A 16,172-nucleotide genomic window follows, 5' to 3' on the forward strand; every position below is an offset into this window, starting at 1 on the left:
ATCAGTGTTTTCTTTTTCACAGCATATAGATGGCCCACTTACAAAATCATCCAGACTTTCTACATTGATCTTTTGTAGTAATCTTTAGTTACTTCCTATATATAAGATCCAGGGGTATGGGATCCAAGAGGTGCTATTTAAATATTTACAATACCAAGAAACTAATGAGGGAATTAACCTAGAGAAAAAGCCAGATCATGCACTGGTCTGCACTTGGACTTCATAGACATTGTATGGTTGTAAAGCCTTGTCCTCATTGATTAGACTGTGGATTACAACATCTAAATAACCATCAAGATGAACCCCTCGAATAATATAATTTGTTGCTTGTTACATCCTCTGCCTATTTACATTTGAAATGCATTTTGGGTATAACTTAAAACTAGTCTTTGACCCCAACCACACAGCTTTAATTATAAAAGCTGCTGCTAAAGAAAGAAAACTTCACAACTCCAACAAGGTTTGCATGCTCTATTATTTGATGCATGCTCTGTTTTCGTTCTGCCTTCAAGATGAGAAAACTGAAAAAATTAGTGCCCGAAATATAACAAACACTTGGAAGTTGCAAACATGATGAAAAGCATAATGTATTTGGTTATAATAGAACCTGTTTTGGAGATAACCAGTTTTAGATTTAAGGTTGGAATTCCTCTACGAAATTAAAGATTAGGTATTAAGTATCATACTTTTTTATGTATCATACTTTTTTTTTTTATAAGTAATCAAGATTGTATTAAAAGCGAGAAAGAAGAGACTATCATCCTGTTCTCAATCAAAACACTTCTCAATCAAACTAGCTCATTTATTTCTTGTTAGAGCTGCTGAAAAATTACAGAGCCAGCAGAGTGATAGTGATCCAATTTGCATTTTCATTGTTGGCAACAATTTATTTCAAATGTTGTGTTGTGTGTGTTGGCATACTGTTTTGACTGTCTTCCATGCTTACTTGCTGACTGTTGATTTTATTACTTGGTGACTGTTTTATCTAGGATGGATTCACACTGCCAATACGATCCCTTTTTCACTACACTATTACAAAGTGGTGGAGAATGTATTATTAACCCCCTCATGGCTCGTGTTTTGCATGATAATGTGTTTCCTGAGGTTGAAGTGACACAACCCGAAGGGCAAGTAAGGGCACGAACTAAACTATCCCAATGGGGTATGTCCTTCACCGTGGAGGAAGACAACCTCCTTGTATCAGGGTGGCTCAATATTAGTATAGACGCTATTAGGGGGACAGATCAAAAGTCCACCCAATTGTGGATAAGAATCCATGATTACTTCAATACTTATAAAAATGCTAATTGGCCTGAACGTTCTGTGGGGTCGTTGACTAATCGATGGTCAACTATCCAAAAAGTCACAAATAAGTTTTGTGGTTTCTTAGCCCAAGTCGAGTCAATGCATCCAAGCGGTACCAATGAACAAGACAAGGTATGTTTCTAATTATCATAAATTTGGATTGTAATATGTACTAATATTTTTATGATTGGTGTTTAGATTGACAAGGCAAAAGCATTGTACCGATCGACACAAAAAAGCAATTACAATTTGGATCATTGTTGGAACTTATTGAGGTACCAACCAAAGTGGCAAGTGCATATGGATAATTTGCCAACAAAGAGAAAGACGGGTTGCCCTACTGTTCCAGCTGCCATTGCCATAGATGTTGAGGAAAATGAGAGCATGTCTACCAATTTGGAGAGGCCGCTAGGCAAGAAATCTGAAAAACAAAGGGAAAGGAAAAGGAAACATGAAGAATCTTGTAATAGTCAATTTGATGAAAAGTTAAGTAACATGGAAGCTGATAGGAGGATAATGATGATTGAGCGACGGGAGACGGCAATGAAGGCTGAAAAGGACAGGGCTGAGATAATCTCACTTAAGAAGAAGAAGATGGAGATGGAAGTCATGATGTTGAATGTTGATAACATGAATGCAGTGCAGTGAGAATACTTCAAGTCAATTCAAATTGAGATCCTAGAGAAACATAAGACTGAATTGAATGAAATGCAGTAGCTGGAGGAGAGAGAAGTGAGTAGTTGCTGTTTTTTGGTCATTTTTGGTAGTTGCTGTTTTTTGTTAATAAACTGAATAGTTGATGGTTTTGCACACCTGAAAACAATTACTAGTTGCTGTTTTTGGATCAAAAAACACAGATTAATATTGCTCTGTCTATTTGTTTTGCAGTTGGGGCTGCTTTATGAAATGGAAGACTATTTTTTGCATTGAAGTCTACTTTTTGGAACTTCATGACAGCTTGGAACCCACTGACTGATTTTTTGGATGTATATTGAAACTTGTAACTGCTGTTATATGTTAATAGGGGTTTATATTTGAACTGCTGTATATGATAACTAGGTGCTTATTTTATGTATTTCCTCTTGGTGTTTATGTAAGTGTTTTTTGTAATTAAGATGGTGTTTGAATATTTGATTTCCACTAGGTGTTTATGTAAGTGTTTTGTAATTAAGATGGTGGAGGAAGTGTATATTTCCTCTAGGTGTTTATGTATATGTTTTGTAATTAAGAAGGTTAAGAATGCAGTGCAGATTTCTTAATTCTGTTTATGTAGATGTAAGTGCAGTGCAGATTTTTTTCATATTGATTTATGTAACCTTAAGTTGCTGTTTTCTTCATATTGATTTATGTAACTGCAGTGCAGATTTTCTTGATATTGATTTATGTAAGTGCAGTTTTTTATTTTTGATTTATATAAGTGCAGTTTTTTATTTTTGCATGACTTCTCATATGTTGCTAGATATTTGGTTAAGATATTTAGTTAAAAAATTAGTTGATAGAATTTTGTTATTCCTAAATGAGCTTTGAAAATGTGTTTTTTTAATATTAATTTAATTATAATATAATATTGCTTAATATTAAATTGGTAGAATTATAAAATGTGGGAAAACAAAAATTTTTTAAAAAAATATTATTTTAATATTATTTTATTATTATATATAGAATGGATGACTAATTCAATGTGGGACTTGAATTTAGATTGAATAGGCAAATGTATTTTTAAGTTGATATTGGCTAAATTTAAATATGCATTTGGCCAAACCAATGCTAATGCTCTTAGGGGATAAAATGGAAAATAAAATAAAATATACTTCGCTTTGTACACACTCTGCTTTCTCTCTCTCTCTTTTTTATCTTTGCTCAAATAGCAATGATGGTATGTTACTCTCATTGTACTGCTTCAAATTATCACTCAATAATTTAATTTTTTTACTTCATAATTAAGAAAGTAACTTTTAATATATTAGTATATTTTTTATTTTTTAAAAATATTTAAATATATTAAAAAATATGAAAAAATAAAAACATAAAAATAAAAACTCAAAATTGTGCTAGGCGCGAGCCTAGCATGACTCTTCCAGCCTCAATTTTTCAAGTTCCTTCAGATTTTTCTTCCATTTGATTTCGATATAATGGATTTGTGAAAGTAGAGATTCGGTTCTCTTTTTCAAAATCTCTGTATCTGCTTCAAATTTCCTTGAAATGTTATCGGAAGAAGACAACAATGTCTCAAGAAGACAAAACATGAGTACAAAATTACAAGCAATAACTTGGGTCTTTCTCTATGTCTTTGCATCTGGTTTTGCTTCTAACTCACTTGAAATGTAAAAAATTTAGATGGAAAAGAACAAGAATGGATAGAGCGGATTAAACCTAGAGGGCCCGAAGTATAACAATAGCGGGAGTGGTGCTGGTGGCAATATCGGTGGCGTTGCTAAATCTTCCAAAAATCCAAAGCAAAAGAAAGCCCCATAGAGAGGACTTGGGGTGGCATAGCTTGAAAAAATCAGGCTAGAAGAACATCAAAAGAAAGATGCAACTACAATTTTGTCACCTCCAACTTCAATATCGCGGAGAGAATCTTCATTTCTATCTTTGCCAATTCCAACTTACCACCATTCTAATTCATCTTCATGCTCAATTCCCTTTCCTTCTCCATCCCTACCTGACCTTTCATTATGGTTACAAATGGGTGGTGCAGGAAGAGCATACCTAGGGCCAGAGAGAGAGAGAGGTTTTGTTCTTTTAAAAGTATTCTTAATGGATTATGCATATGTAAAAGTAAAGTTCCTTTTAACTATTGGACATGAAGACTTGCTTGCAATGGATTAGACAAACCTAAATTATCTGGTTTTTAGCTACCGTATTGGTAAAAGTAAAGTCAAATTTGCTTGTTTCTGTTTAAGGAGTAAATGTTTATTTTATTACTTTATATTACTCCTTATTATTATTTAACATATAATAAGTAAAATAGTAAAATATGCTAAAATAAAATAAATTAATAATTAAAAAATTAAATATTTTTTTAATTATTAATTACTCATTACTATATAATAAATAAATGAATAATCTAATGTGAAAATTTGATGTGACTAGCTAAAATCAAATTTATCTTATATTATTTTATTATTATATAATAAAAAAATAGATATTCCTATGTAAAGACTTCTGCAAATGGAATAACTAAATACTAAATTCATCTTACATTCATAAAAAATATTCTTTAACTTTGGATAATCCATTGAAGATACTCTAAAGCTATTTGTGCAAATTGATTTTCATGAATTGATTTTCCTTCTCTTTTAGTCTGAAAATCTTTTTTTGGAAGGACCATCTTGCAAAATTAAAAGTATAACCGTGGTGCCAGATTCAACTACAACAACAACAAAACACCCTCCTGTCCCAAGTTTCAGGTACATATTTATGCAACCTAATGCAAATTGGCTCTTTCAAAAAAAGATACAAGAGAGTTTATAAATTTCTGATTTTGTTTTCTGGTGTTGCAATCATTCAAATGTTCCCGACCAATTTCTTAGCTGTAAATTGAAATACTTCAATCACACTCACTCTGCTATACCCATTTTTATAGAAAGTTAGATGGTAAAGAAGTCATGGAGATTAACAATAGCCACCAACAGAACTAAAGATTTTGTTCTTCAGCGATATCATCAACAACAGCCAGAGGCCAAAGGCAAAGAAAAAATATGATAAATAGAAAATATACCATACTTTGAAAGCAATAGTATTGCAACTATAAAATTGCCCATACTGTGGCCGCTCTCAAAAAAGTTTAAATATAAACCAAGACACTTAAATGTATTACAAACTAACCAGTAACATCTTATTAAAAAGAAACAACCTCCATTCTACGTACACGAAATGAAGTATATCCTCCAATCAAAATCTTGTGCAACGATCCGTGAATTTATGACCAGCCCAAAACATAGTCAAGAACATAGATCAGGGCAAGGGAGAATGGGTAAAGTAGTAAAGCTACAAGAGCTGTCCAAAGTGGGAAATGGGTGCGGAAGCTGGCGAAGCAACCCATCACAACGCAGACAATAATAATAACCAGCATTTCAGATGAGAAATCCCATGTCAATCCCCTAATGTAAACAAGGGCTAAGAACACTGAGAGGCAGAGGACATTATTCATTGTTGCTGACCCATATAGCTGCATGCACCAACATATATATGAATTATAATCAATCACTTCAAATCAATCGAGGTACAAGAGATGCAAAATATCTGAGTTGTAATTCTACCTATCAATTATGAATGACATTGACATCCATATTTTGGCTGATTGTTTTCCTTTAGCTAAGACACCAAAAACACTACTTGGTATATATATCTTGAAACTTCTGTAATTTATCCGGCATTAAACCTTATAGAACAAGCACTAAACATTGATATGAAGAGTGGGGATAAGAAAAAAACCTCAGAAAATGTCAGGGAGGTAGTTTTTCGTTTGTCACGACTAGCAAATATAATTGCTGACACAGCTTCGCTAGAGTTGGTAGCCAAAGGCAGCACGATGAAGGAGATGAAGAAAGCAGGAATACCGGTGGCATCAGAAAAGTTATCGACAGCATCTACCAAGGGGTCAGCAAATGCGGCAGCAATGAGAGTTCCCAGCAACAACAATAGCACTGCTTTGATAGATGTCCACCTGGAATCCCCAGCATCCTTCAATTCCTTCTCGCTTTCATCACCCACATCTAACAAATCAAGCTCTCTTTCTGTGTCCTATAATAAATGAGTTTCCAAAGAAGTCAAGCATCTTGTTTGAAATGAAAATCACGATTCAACACAATACAGCTCAACTTAATTACCTGGTGAAAGGCATTTAAAAACCTAAGCGTGTGAGAACCATGACCACTAGAGGCAGTCCGTATACGCGTTGCCCTCTTCAGCCATTTAGAAATGCAATTGACAAACTCTGTCTCGTCAATCTGACCATCTAGGGATGTATCAAAATCTCTCATTAATTTATCTACAGGATTTTCCCTTTTCAGTTCAATCTCTTCAAATCGAATTCCAACAATCAATGCTTTCAATTAACTATATGAAATGTTTCCATCTCCATTTGTGTCTACTACATAAAACAACCTGTCATGATATTGAAGTTTTGAACAGAATTCAGCAAATACCAAGAAAAACTTTGTAATGGGGAAAAAACTGTTACATAGTTTAACAAAATCAAGATTTATAATTATAAAAAAGCTAACTTTTTAATGGCTTCCTCATTAGGTTCCCCATTATCCCTTAGCAGCCTCCCCACTGCCCGGTCTTTTAGATGCCTTAGAAGTCCTAATATAACACGCTTGTACTTCATATAAGATATTTTTCGTCTCTGGATCCAAGGTTGAAGGACCTGCAAAAGGTTTTCCATGTTATCCATCCAACAACCAATGCTCTCAATTCACTATATGCAAAAGGACCTGCGAGTTTTTTGAGATTATGGTTAATGGAATGTTTGATCCTCACCTTCAAATTCCCTTGGCAACGGTGAACAGGGCAAAAAACAGAAACCCTTAGGATATGCACTGAACCAAGTCTCTAAAGAGCTAGGAACTAAGGATGGTGGATAATAAAGTACTAAAACTACGTCGGGGGTACTTCATTTGAGGTGTGCTTCGGGACTCTTTCTTCAAAATTACTTGGCAGAAAATTAAATTTCACCACTTACATACTGTGAGGTCAAAATCTAAATAAGATTTTATATAGAATAGAATCAAACCTAAATACAAGGTATTTACATGGGATTCCTCTGATCTTATTCTTATGCGGGATGCCGGGGTGAATCTAAAGTTAATTCATTAAAGCCGCACGAAGCATTCGACAGGTTATGCATATTAAGTATACAAGTTTTGTTTATCAATATTACAAGTTTTGTGTGAGGGACCAAGAATCTTGGGATGGGAGTGATTGATGCTTACCGTCAATAATTAAATAAATGTTATTTTCTTTCAATCAATGTTATTTCCTTTCAATAAATTTGTGCTAGAATTATGCGATTGTAATTTTCCTTTATGTAAGAATGGGTTATTGCCTTTTCCATCAAAAGCTGTTAGGCTATTTAATAGCTTGAGGCCAATAATGAATAATATATCGCCGGTATTATCTTCAACCTTGTCTTGATTTGGAGTTGTGATTTTTCTCGAATTAAACCAACTAAGGAGGCCTAGGATCCCTTGAAGTTTCCTACAAAATTCCATCATAGGTAGAGCACGCAAGGACGATCCTTGTTCTCTACCCATTCATAAACCCACTACGAGGTCGCAAACTCTGACACGTAACAACTTGGTATCGATGCCAGGCATGTCCGACCTTCATCTCGAGCAAGTGGAGAATGAGCTTGGCTCGTTGGCTACAAGCCAAAAGGAACTACAACAAGCCATGAAGGCTAGTGAAGATGGTCTCTTGAAACATATAGAGAGCATGTTTGCTCGTTTTTCTATGCGAAGTGGAGGACATGATGATGATGCCGAGTCTTCTTGTGGCCCTCATTGTAGCCTTTCGGGAGGAGGCTCTCTCGCACCCAAAATCACTAAGTTGGACTTTCCACGCTATAATGACATGGATGATCCAACAGGATGGATTTGTCTAGTGGAGCAATTTTTCAAGTTCCAAGGCACAGAAGAGGCGGAAAAACTCCCCATGGCCGGTTATCACTTGGATGGCAATGTCCAACTGTGGTATCAACATTTCAAAAATTGGCGAGAAGGCATCAATTGGGAATTTTTTAAGTACAAGTTGTATTTACTATATGGGCCTTCAAGATACCAAATTTTTTTTTAAGATCTCACCAAGCTTAAACAAACAAGAAGCATCCGCGATTACCAAATGGACTTTGATAGTTTGTTACATCGAGCTGGCCATTTGTCCGAAGAACAACAAGTTGGGTGCTTTGTGAGCAGGTTAAAGGAGGCAATACGAGTTGACATGCATGCATGTAATCTAATTTCATTATCTGTCGCTATCATCTTACACGACTCTATGAGTCTCGTATGTATGACCAATAGAAGGGAGGGTACGTGGAACCCCAAAAGGCTTCATCTACCATGGGACATCCACCCTTACCCTTAGCATCTCTTACCAGAGCTTGTACCTCCACCATCAAGAGGTTGAGTCCGGCTGAGTTGCAAGAAAGGAGGATGCACGGATTATGCTTCAATTGTGACGAAAAATTTTCCCCAAGCCATCATTGCAAGAAGTTATTTTTAATAGAAGGAATTTTTCCTTCTATTGATGAGCCATTGGATGAGATTACCATCAAGGAGGAAGCGGAAGAAGAGATTCCTGAAATTAGTTTTCATGCTATTTCAGGAAATGTGGCACCTCAAACCATGCATTTTTTTAGAAAATTTGGAGATTATGTTATTACAATATTGGTGGATTCCAGTAGCACTCATAACTTTTTGAATTCAAAGTTAGTTACCAAAATGGGAATTTACCCTACAAAGAAATGAGAATTTTTGGTTCAAGTGGAGGATGGAAATAAAATGAAAAGTGAAGGATTGTGAAAGGCTCCCCTTTTAGTGCAAAAGGTTCAATTTCACGTGGATTTTTACCTTTTACCGATGGAAGGATGTGATGCCTTTTTTGGAACTCAATGGCTTAAAAAACTGGGTCCAATTATTTGGGAATTCAATGAGCTATGGATGCAATTTTGTTAGGAGGGGAAAGCAATAGAGTTACATGGGACAAGACAGTCTAGCAATAAAATCATGGGTGATCGTGATTTAGAGGTACAGTTGTGGAAAGGAAAAACAGCTTTTTTATTACAATTCAGTTCCTTAAACTTGGGAGAGAAGCAAGGAGTTGCGGCAACAAATTTAAATCCAGATTTAATGGCTATTTTGAATCAACATTTGGCCATTTTTCAAGAGATTCAAGGCTTGCCACCTCAGAGATCTCAAGACCACAAAATTCTATTGGAAAAGGGAGCTAATCCAATCTCAGTCAAGCCTTATCGGTATCCCCATTACCAAAAAAATGATATTAAAAAATGATCAAGGGGCTATTGTCATCCGGTATGATAAGGCCTAGCACGAGTCCATACTTCTCTCTCATGCTATTGGTTAAAAAACAAGATGGCTCTTGGAGGCTTTGTGTGGATTACTGAGCACTCAACAACATTACCATCAAGGATAAATATCCAATACCTGTTATCGATGAATTATTGGATGAATTGCATAGTGCAAGATTTTTACCAAGCTTGATTTGAGGTCGGAGTACCATCAAATCCGTATGTATCCAGAAGATGTTGAGAAAACAGCTTTTCGTACGCACCAAGGCCACTACAAATTTTTGGTGATGACCTTTGGTCTCACTAATGCAACGGCAACCTTCCAAAGCGTCATGAATGAGGTATTCAAGGAATTTCTTCATAAATTCATCTTGGTATTTTTTGACGATATTCTTATTTTTAGCAAATCTTGGGAAGATCACTTATTACATGTTGGGTGTGTGCTACATGTTTTGCAAGCTAACAAGTTTTTTTTTTCAAGCATGAAAAATGTCAATTTGGACAAGAAGAATAGGCTACTTGGGTCATGTGATTTCTCATCAAGGGGTAGCCATGGACCCAGAAAAAAATTCATCCATGATGACATGGCCCAAACCAACTAGCTTGAAGGGGTTGCGAGGTTATTTTGAGCCTCATCGGTTACTACCAGAAATTCATTCACCACTACGGCATGATCGCTCAACCCTTGACAAATATGCTAAAAAAGGATTCTTTGAAATGGAGTTCCGCTGCCGAGCAAGCATTTGAAGAATTACAAATGGCAATGACATCCGGACCTGTACCTGCTCTACCAACCAAGGAGACCAACCAATTACTTTTTTTAGCCAAGCTCTACATGGCAAAAATCTTGCATTATCCACATATGAGAATGAAATGTTAGCCTTGGTTAAGGCGGTCAAAAAATGGTATCCATATCTTTTAGGAGCCAATCTTATTGTCCAGACAGACCAAAAAAGCTTGCAATTTTTATTAGGTCAAACCATTACTACGGCTGTTCAACAAAAATAGTTGGTGAAGCTTTTTAGATTTGATTTTCAAATTCACTACAAAAAAAGCAAGGAAAATTCAGCCGCAGATGCCCTTTCTTGAAAATTTGAAATTCATGCAATATATTCTCCTATTCCTAATTGGGTGGATCCCATAAAATCAGAAATTTCAGCTAATTCTCATTTGCAGGATTTGGTGGAGAAAATCAAGGAAGGAGAAGCATTGGGACCGTGGCTATTCAAAGAAGGATTGATTTTCTTTAAGGATCGGATTTATCTCTTGCCCACATCTGAATTAATTATTCCTATAATCAAAGAATTCCATTCCAACACGCATGAAGGGCTCCACAAATCTCTCCACATAATCAAATCAGTTTTTTATTGGAAATGCATGAAGGGGCACGTACAAAAATTTATCCAAGAGTGTGATGTTTGTCAAAAAAATAAGGTGGACCAAGTCAAGCCAGCAGATTTACTCAGCCCTCTCCCAATTTTGAGCCATGTGTGAACAGATATTTTCATGGATTTTGTTGATGGCTTGCCAACATCGAGAGGTAACTCTACCATTTTTGTGGTCATTGACTGATTATCCAAATATAGCCATTTTATTCCCATTAAACACCCTTAAACAGCCACCATAGCTGCCCAAACATTTTTTGACCACATATTCAAGCTTCATAGCATGCCCGAGTCTATTGTGTGTGATCATGACCTGGTATTCACAAGTTCTTTTTGGAAGAATTTATTCTTATTAAATGGAGTTAAATTCAATTTTAGCTCAACTTATCACCCACAAACCGACGGTCAAACCGAAATGGTCAACAAGACATTAGAGATGTACTTGCGGTGTTTCACTAGTTCTAAGCTGAAAGAGTGGTCGATTTAGCTTCCATGGGTAGAATATTGTTACAATACAAGCATCCACTCTTCCACCAAAGAGACACCATTCGAAATTGTCTATGGGCGCGAACCTCCTACTTTACTTGCCTACGTTCATGGCACTTCGCGTGTGGAGTCCATTGACAAATTTCTACTTGAAAGAAATGTGGTGATTAAGGATGTCAAAGCCAATTTGAAAATTGTACAGGAGCGAATGAGGAAATATTATGATGAGAAGCACACAGATAGGTGTTTTCAAGTGGGCAAATTTGTCTATCTAAAATTGCGCCCATATCGTCAGCTTTCATTGGCTCAAAGGAAAAATCTCAAGCCTAGTCCCAAATTTTTTGGTCCATTTAAAATCTTATCCAAGATTGGCACTGGTGCATATAAATTGGAGTTATCCCCCGAATCTAAATTACATACAGTTTTCCATATTTCTCTCCTTAAAAAGAGGATTGGAGATCAAGAGAAAATCTCTCCAACTCTACCCGAATTACCAGTAGAAGAGGCACTCCACCCACTTCCTCAAGCCATTCTAGAAACTCGCAAAAAAGGAAGAGAAATTGAAGCTCTTGTCCATTGGAAAAATCTATCTCCTACTGAGGCAACATGGGAGAATCTGGCATAATTGAAGACACGTTTTTTCCTTGAGGACAAGGAAATTTTTAAGGAGGGAAGAATTGTCAGGGACCAAGAATCATGGGATGGGAGTGATTGATGCTTACCATCAATAATTAAATAATGTTATTTTCTTTCAATCAATGTTATTTTCTTTCAATAAATTTGTATTAGAATTATGCGATTGTAATTTTCCTTTCTTTAAGAATGGGTTATTGCCTATTCTAACAAAAGTTGTTAGGCTATTTAATAGCTTGAGGCCAAGAATGAATAATATATCATCACTATTATCTTCAACCTTGTGTTGATTTGGAGTTGTGGTTTTTCTCAAATTAAACCAACTAAGGAGGCCTATGATCCCTCGAAGTGTCCTACAAAATTCCATCATTGGTAGAGCACGTAAGGACAATCCTTGTTCTCTACCCATTCATAAACCCACTACGAAGTCGCAAATTCTGGCACGTAACATTTTGGTCAAACCAAAAAAGTAGCTCAATGCTTTGGCGTTGTCAAGCTTCTTAAGGGGTCATAGTTCACCTCCCTTCTAAAACCCCCGACTAAAACTCTTGACATCCCCTAATCTGACTTCAACCATGTATTAAGTGAAAAACCAGCAGTTTTAACAATGTAAGCATCGAGCATAGACCAGTACTTTGGTTGTTCATCAGATCCATAAGATAAACTGAAGCACAAAAGCAGTTTTTTATTTTTATTTTTTTAAATGTCTTCAAAACTTCTTTTATTCCTCTTCCTCCAAACGCACCACCATTGGCATATTGAGACCATCTTCCATATTGATGCAATTTGAGAACTGCCTTGAATACCTCTCCAAGCAGCTAGAAGGTTGCTCAAGCTAGTTCCAACCAAGCTAGTCCCAACCCTTCTCAACGTCACTCAAGCTAGTCCCAACCGAGCAAAAACTTCATGCCATAAAGTCATGACAATGTCACAATGAAGCAGTAGATAGTCAATGAACTCTCTACTGATGTTGTACTTACAATACCAATTCATAACTATGATTCGATGTTTCCTCAAGTTGTTTAGAGTGAGAATTTTTTCCAAAGAAACCATCCGTACAAAAAATGATGCCTTTAGGGGTGCCTTTGTCTTCTAAATACTCTTCCTTGAGAATGGAGTTATGTTGTGTGTGGTCATGATTTGGTAGAAAGAGTATACTATGTATATCCCTTTTGTAGAGGGTACCAAAAAATCTTGTCTTCAACTCCCCTTGATAAAGGATGGGGTATACAAGTTCAAAGAATGCTGAAAAATTATCAATTTTTCAATCTTGTGCTTCTTTGAGGAATGTAACATTCCATTGAGGAATATCATTGGAGATGATTAATAGATCCACAATTATGGCTTCTTTCATTCTTATTAAGCCATAAACTTGTGGACAAACTTCCTTGAGTACCCTATCGCTACACCATATATCACGCCAAAATCTGACCTTCAATCCCTTACCCACAGCAAATGGATATTTCTTGCATATGTATCCCAATCTTTTTTTATATACTTTCATAGCTCCACTACATAAGCCTCACTCACCTTATTAGAACACCATGGTTCCTTATGCTTCAATTCGATGACGATTCTCCACAAGGCTCCCTTGTTCATAGAGGCTAGATAGACCCATTATGCCTCACCTGGGGAGCTCACATCAACTAAGAAGAGAGCAAGTGAATTAAGGGCATGCTTGGAGACGTTATTAGAATTCTGTGAATAGTAATAAAATGATTTGTGAATAATAATGAAATAGTTTGAGTTAAGAAGATTTATTGAGTTTTAAGAAATGAGTGAGAAAAAATTGAATAAAAAATTAAAAAATTAAAATATTGTTATAATACAATTTTTAATATTATTTTTATTTTGAAATTTGAAAAAATTGTAATATTTTTTTTTTAAATTTTGGAAAAACTGTAATGATTAAATGACAAAATTGAATATTTGAAATTGAAAATTGTTTTTGTTTGAGTGATGTTTGGAAAAATAATTATGAGATAAGATGAGATGAGACGATTTGTATTTCCAACCAAGCCCGCAGTCACCTTCCTTCCCCTCCCTATGATGCGTATTGCTCGACTTCTCACATACCAAGGGATTGTTTGGAAATAATTTTCAATACATTCTATCTCATCTCATCCAATTTCATTTTTTTCTCAAATATCATTCAAACACGAACACTTTCAAACTAATAATTATAACTTTCCAAACTAGTCACTATAACTTTTCTAAACTTTCATACAGAATACAAAAACTAATTCAACTTTTTCAAATCTAAAAATAAAAATTATATTAAAAAATTATATTTTGACAATATATTAACTTTATAATATTTTTTATTCAACTTTTTCTCTCTCTTTTCTTAAAATCTAATAAATATTTAATTCAAACTATCTCATTATTATTCACAAAATATTTTACTACTATTTATTAAATCTCAAACAACTTTTGTATCTATGAGGACTACCTTCGTGCACCCCTTCCTTAAAAGTTACACGTCCTAATATCTTCCAATAAAATAAAAAATAAAAAAATGCTATTCGTGATGGAGATTACCGGCCATGAACAATGATCACAGGTATCAAGGGAAATGAAAGAAGATGTACGGATAGAAAAGTTTAGAACAAATGCTATTGATCAACACACCATTCAATAGGATCCACAGGAGAACCGAAAATTTAGGTAAGGATGGCTAATGGACCTGTACAGAAAATATAATTATGGCATAGATATCACACTTACTTGATAAAGACGATAGGAAATCAATAGTAGGAGAGAGACAATTAGTGCAATCAAGATTGCCAGGTGCCTCCCCGACGTTGAACTGAGAACTTGTAGTATTTGAACGATTAAAAATGGGATGATAGAAATCAGCATAATCCTTGCAGTATAGCTAGTCCAAATATCAGTACTAACACCCGATTCTGCAACCATGGGGATTTTATTGGGTCATGAATCCATCTAACACGTTTAATCCTACAGTTAAAATACGGTTCACTCTACAGGAAACATAAACAAACGATTCATATGTCTAGAATAATAACTTAAACATCCACTCATAACTCTCCCAAGTTCACAATGCAATACAGTTCGGTGGATGGCATAATTTACGCATGTCTACTACATTTCGATGGGTCCGGGTAATCAAAAAGAGGAATGCATTAGTCATAAATAGATTTTACAAAAATAAATTTACAAGCTGGAGTGACTTCTTGTTATACGTTAGATTATAAAATTATTTTTATTGTAAAATAAATCTAACATATTATATATATATATATATATATATAAAATCATATCCGTTGGTGGATCTATTTTTATGGAATTTTTTTTTAGTTGTAACATACTTCTAAAAAAAAACCGAAGGACATACATACCAATTAAGTTAAACCCTTTTGTATCTTGTAAATCTTGTGCAACTCCATCAACGAGGTTGCACTTGCCAACAATAACGCATGTTCCCCATATTATCGTAAGAAGCATAATAGTTGAACCAGCTAGCAAGCCCATACCAACAGAAACTTGACTTTGAGCAGTTGCCGTGCTTCCTGAAAGACCGGCCGATACTATACAAGGCAGGAGATTATTATAAGAAGCATTAGAAAACCAATCGAAAAGTGTGGGATTTTCAATAGCTCTGACAGATAAAATCCAGTAATAGAGAGAGAGAGAGAGAGAGAGAGAGAGAGAGAGAGAGAGAGAGAGATAATAGGGTCAAGTTTATGTAAGATAACATAAGAAGTTAAGAACAGTACCAATCAGTAACTGGTCAGACCTTTTGAGCACAATGAACAAAACAAAGTTAGCGTATATATATGACATCTAAGCAAACTAAAATTAACAAATTTTGGAGAAGTTTTAGCTCACACCCTAAGCTGCCAGCTAGCTGTGCAATTGGAAGTTTGAAGCCTTTTAATGAAACCCAATAGGAAAACAATTTAATAGCACATTATATTAATTTAGAGCCTTGTTTATCAGTCCGCAACCAGTGTGCGAACTTTTAGAATTTCCTACATCGTATTTGCTCACCATATCCACTACTGAACCCCTCGTTGCTCAATTCGTATTGCGACCGATACTTTTTAAGTGATCTTACTCTTATCCCAAAACAAAGCATAGTCAAAACTCCAAATCAAAATCGCTGCCACCAGCCTATTCAAATGTACGTACCATGCAGTACCCACTGAAATGGGTAAAAGACTTCATTAATGAAATCTCATATACGGAATCTGGGCCCAAAAGTTAAGTTGATACGTCTCAACTTAACCATAAATTAAAGGAAAATGACCCTCAATTAAATGAGTAGGGTCACACTACAACATATGCTATTTTTTGCCGCGCTC

General features: G+C 35.3%; 1 protein-coding gene and 1 pseudogene across 1 annotated transcript; one reads left to right on the forward strand and one right to left on the reverse strand.

The window, feature by feature from the left end:
• The first annotated feature begins 1,068 nt into the window (after positions 1-1,068).
• Positions 1,069-1,953, forward strand: LOC122282498. Its single transcript, XM_043094447.1, has 3 exons — positions 1,069-1,437; positions 1,504-1,717; positions 1,808-1,953. The coding sequence occupies exons 1-3, from the start codon at positions 1,069-1,071 to the stop codon at positions 1,951-1,953; spliced, it is 729 nt and encodes a 242-aa protein (XP_042950381.1).
• Positions 1,954-5,056: 3,103 nt separating this feature from the next.
• On the reverse strand, positions 5,057-15,946 carry LOC122282500 (annotated as a pseudogene).
• Between the last annotated feature and the right edge of the window lie 226 nt (positions 15,947-16,172).

Source organism: Carya illinoinensis, chromosome 11 (assembly GCF_018687715.1).
Source record: "Carya illinoinensis cultivar Pawnee chromosome 11, C.illinoinensisPawnee_v1, whole genome shotgun sequence".
NCBI classification, from domain to species: Eukaryota; Viridiplantae; Streptophyta; class Magnoliopsida; order Fagales; family Juglandaceae; genus Carya; species Carya illinoinensis.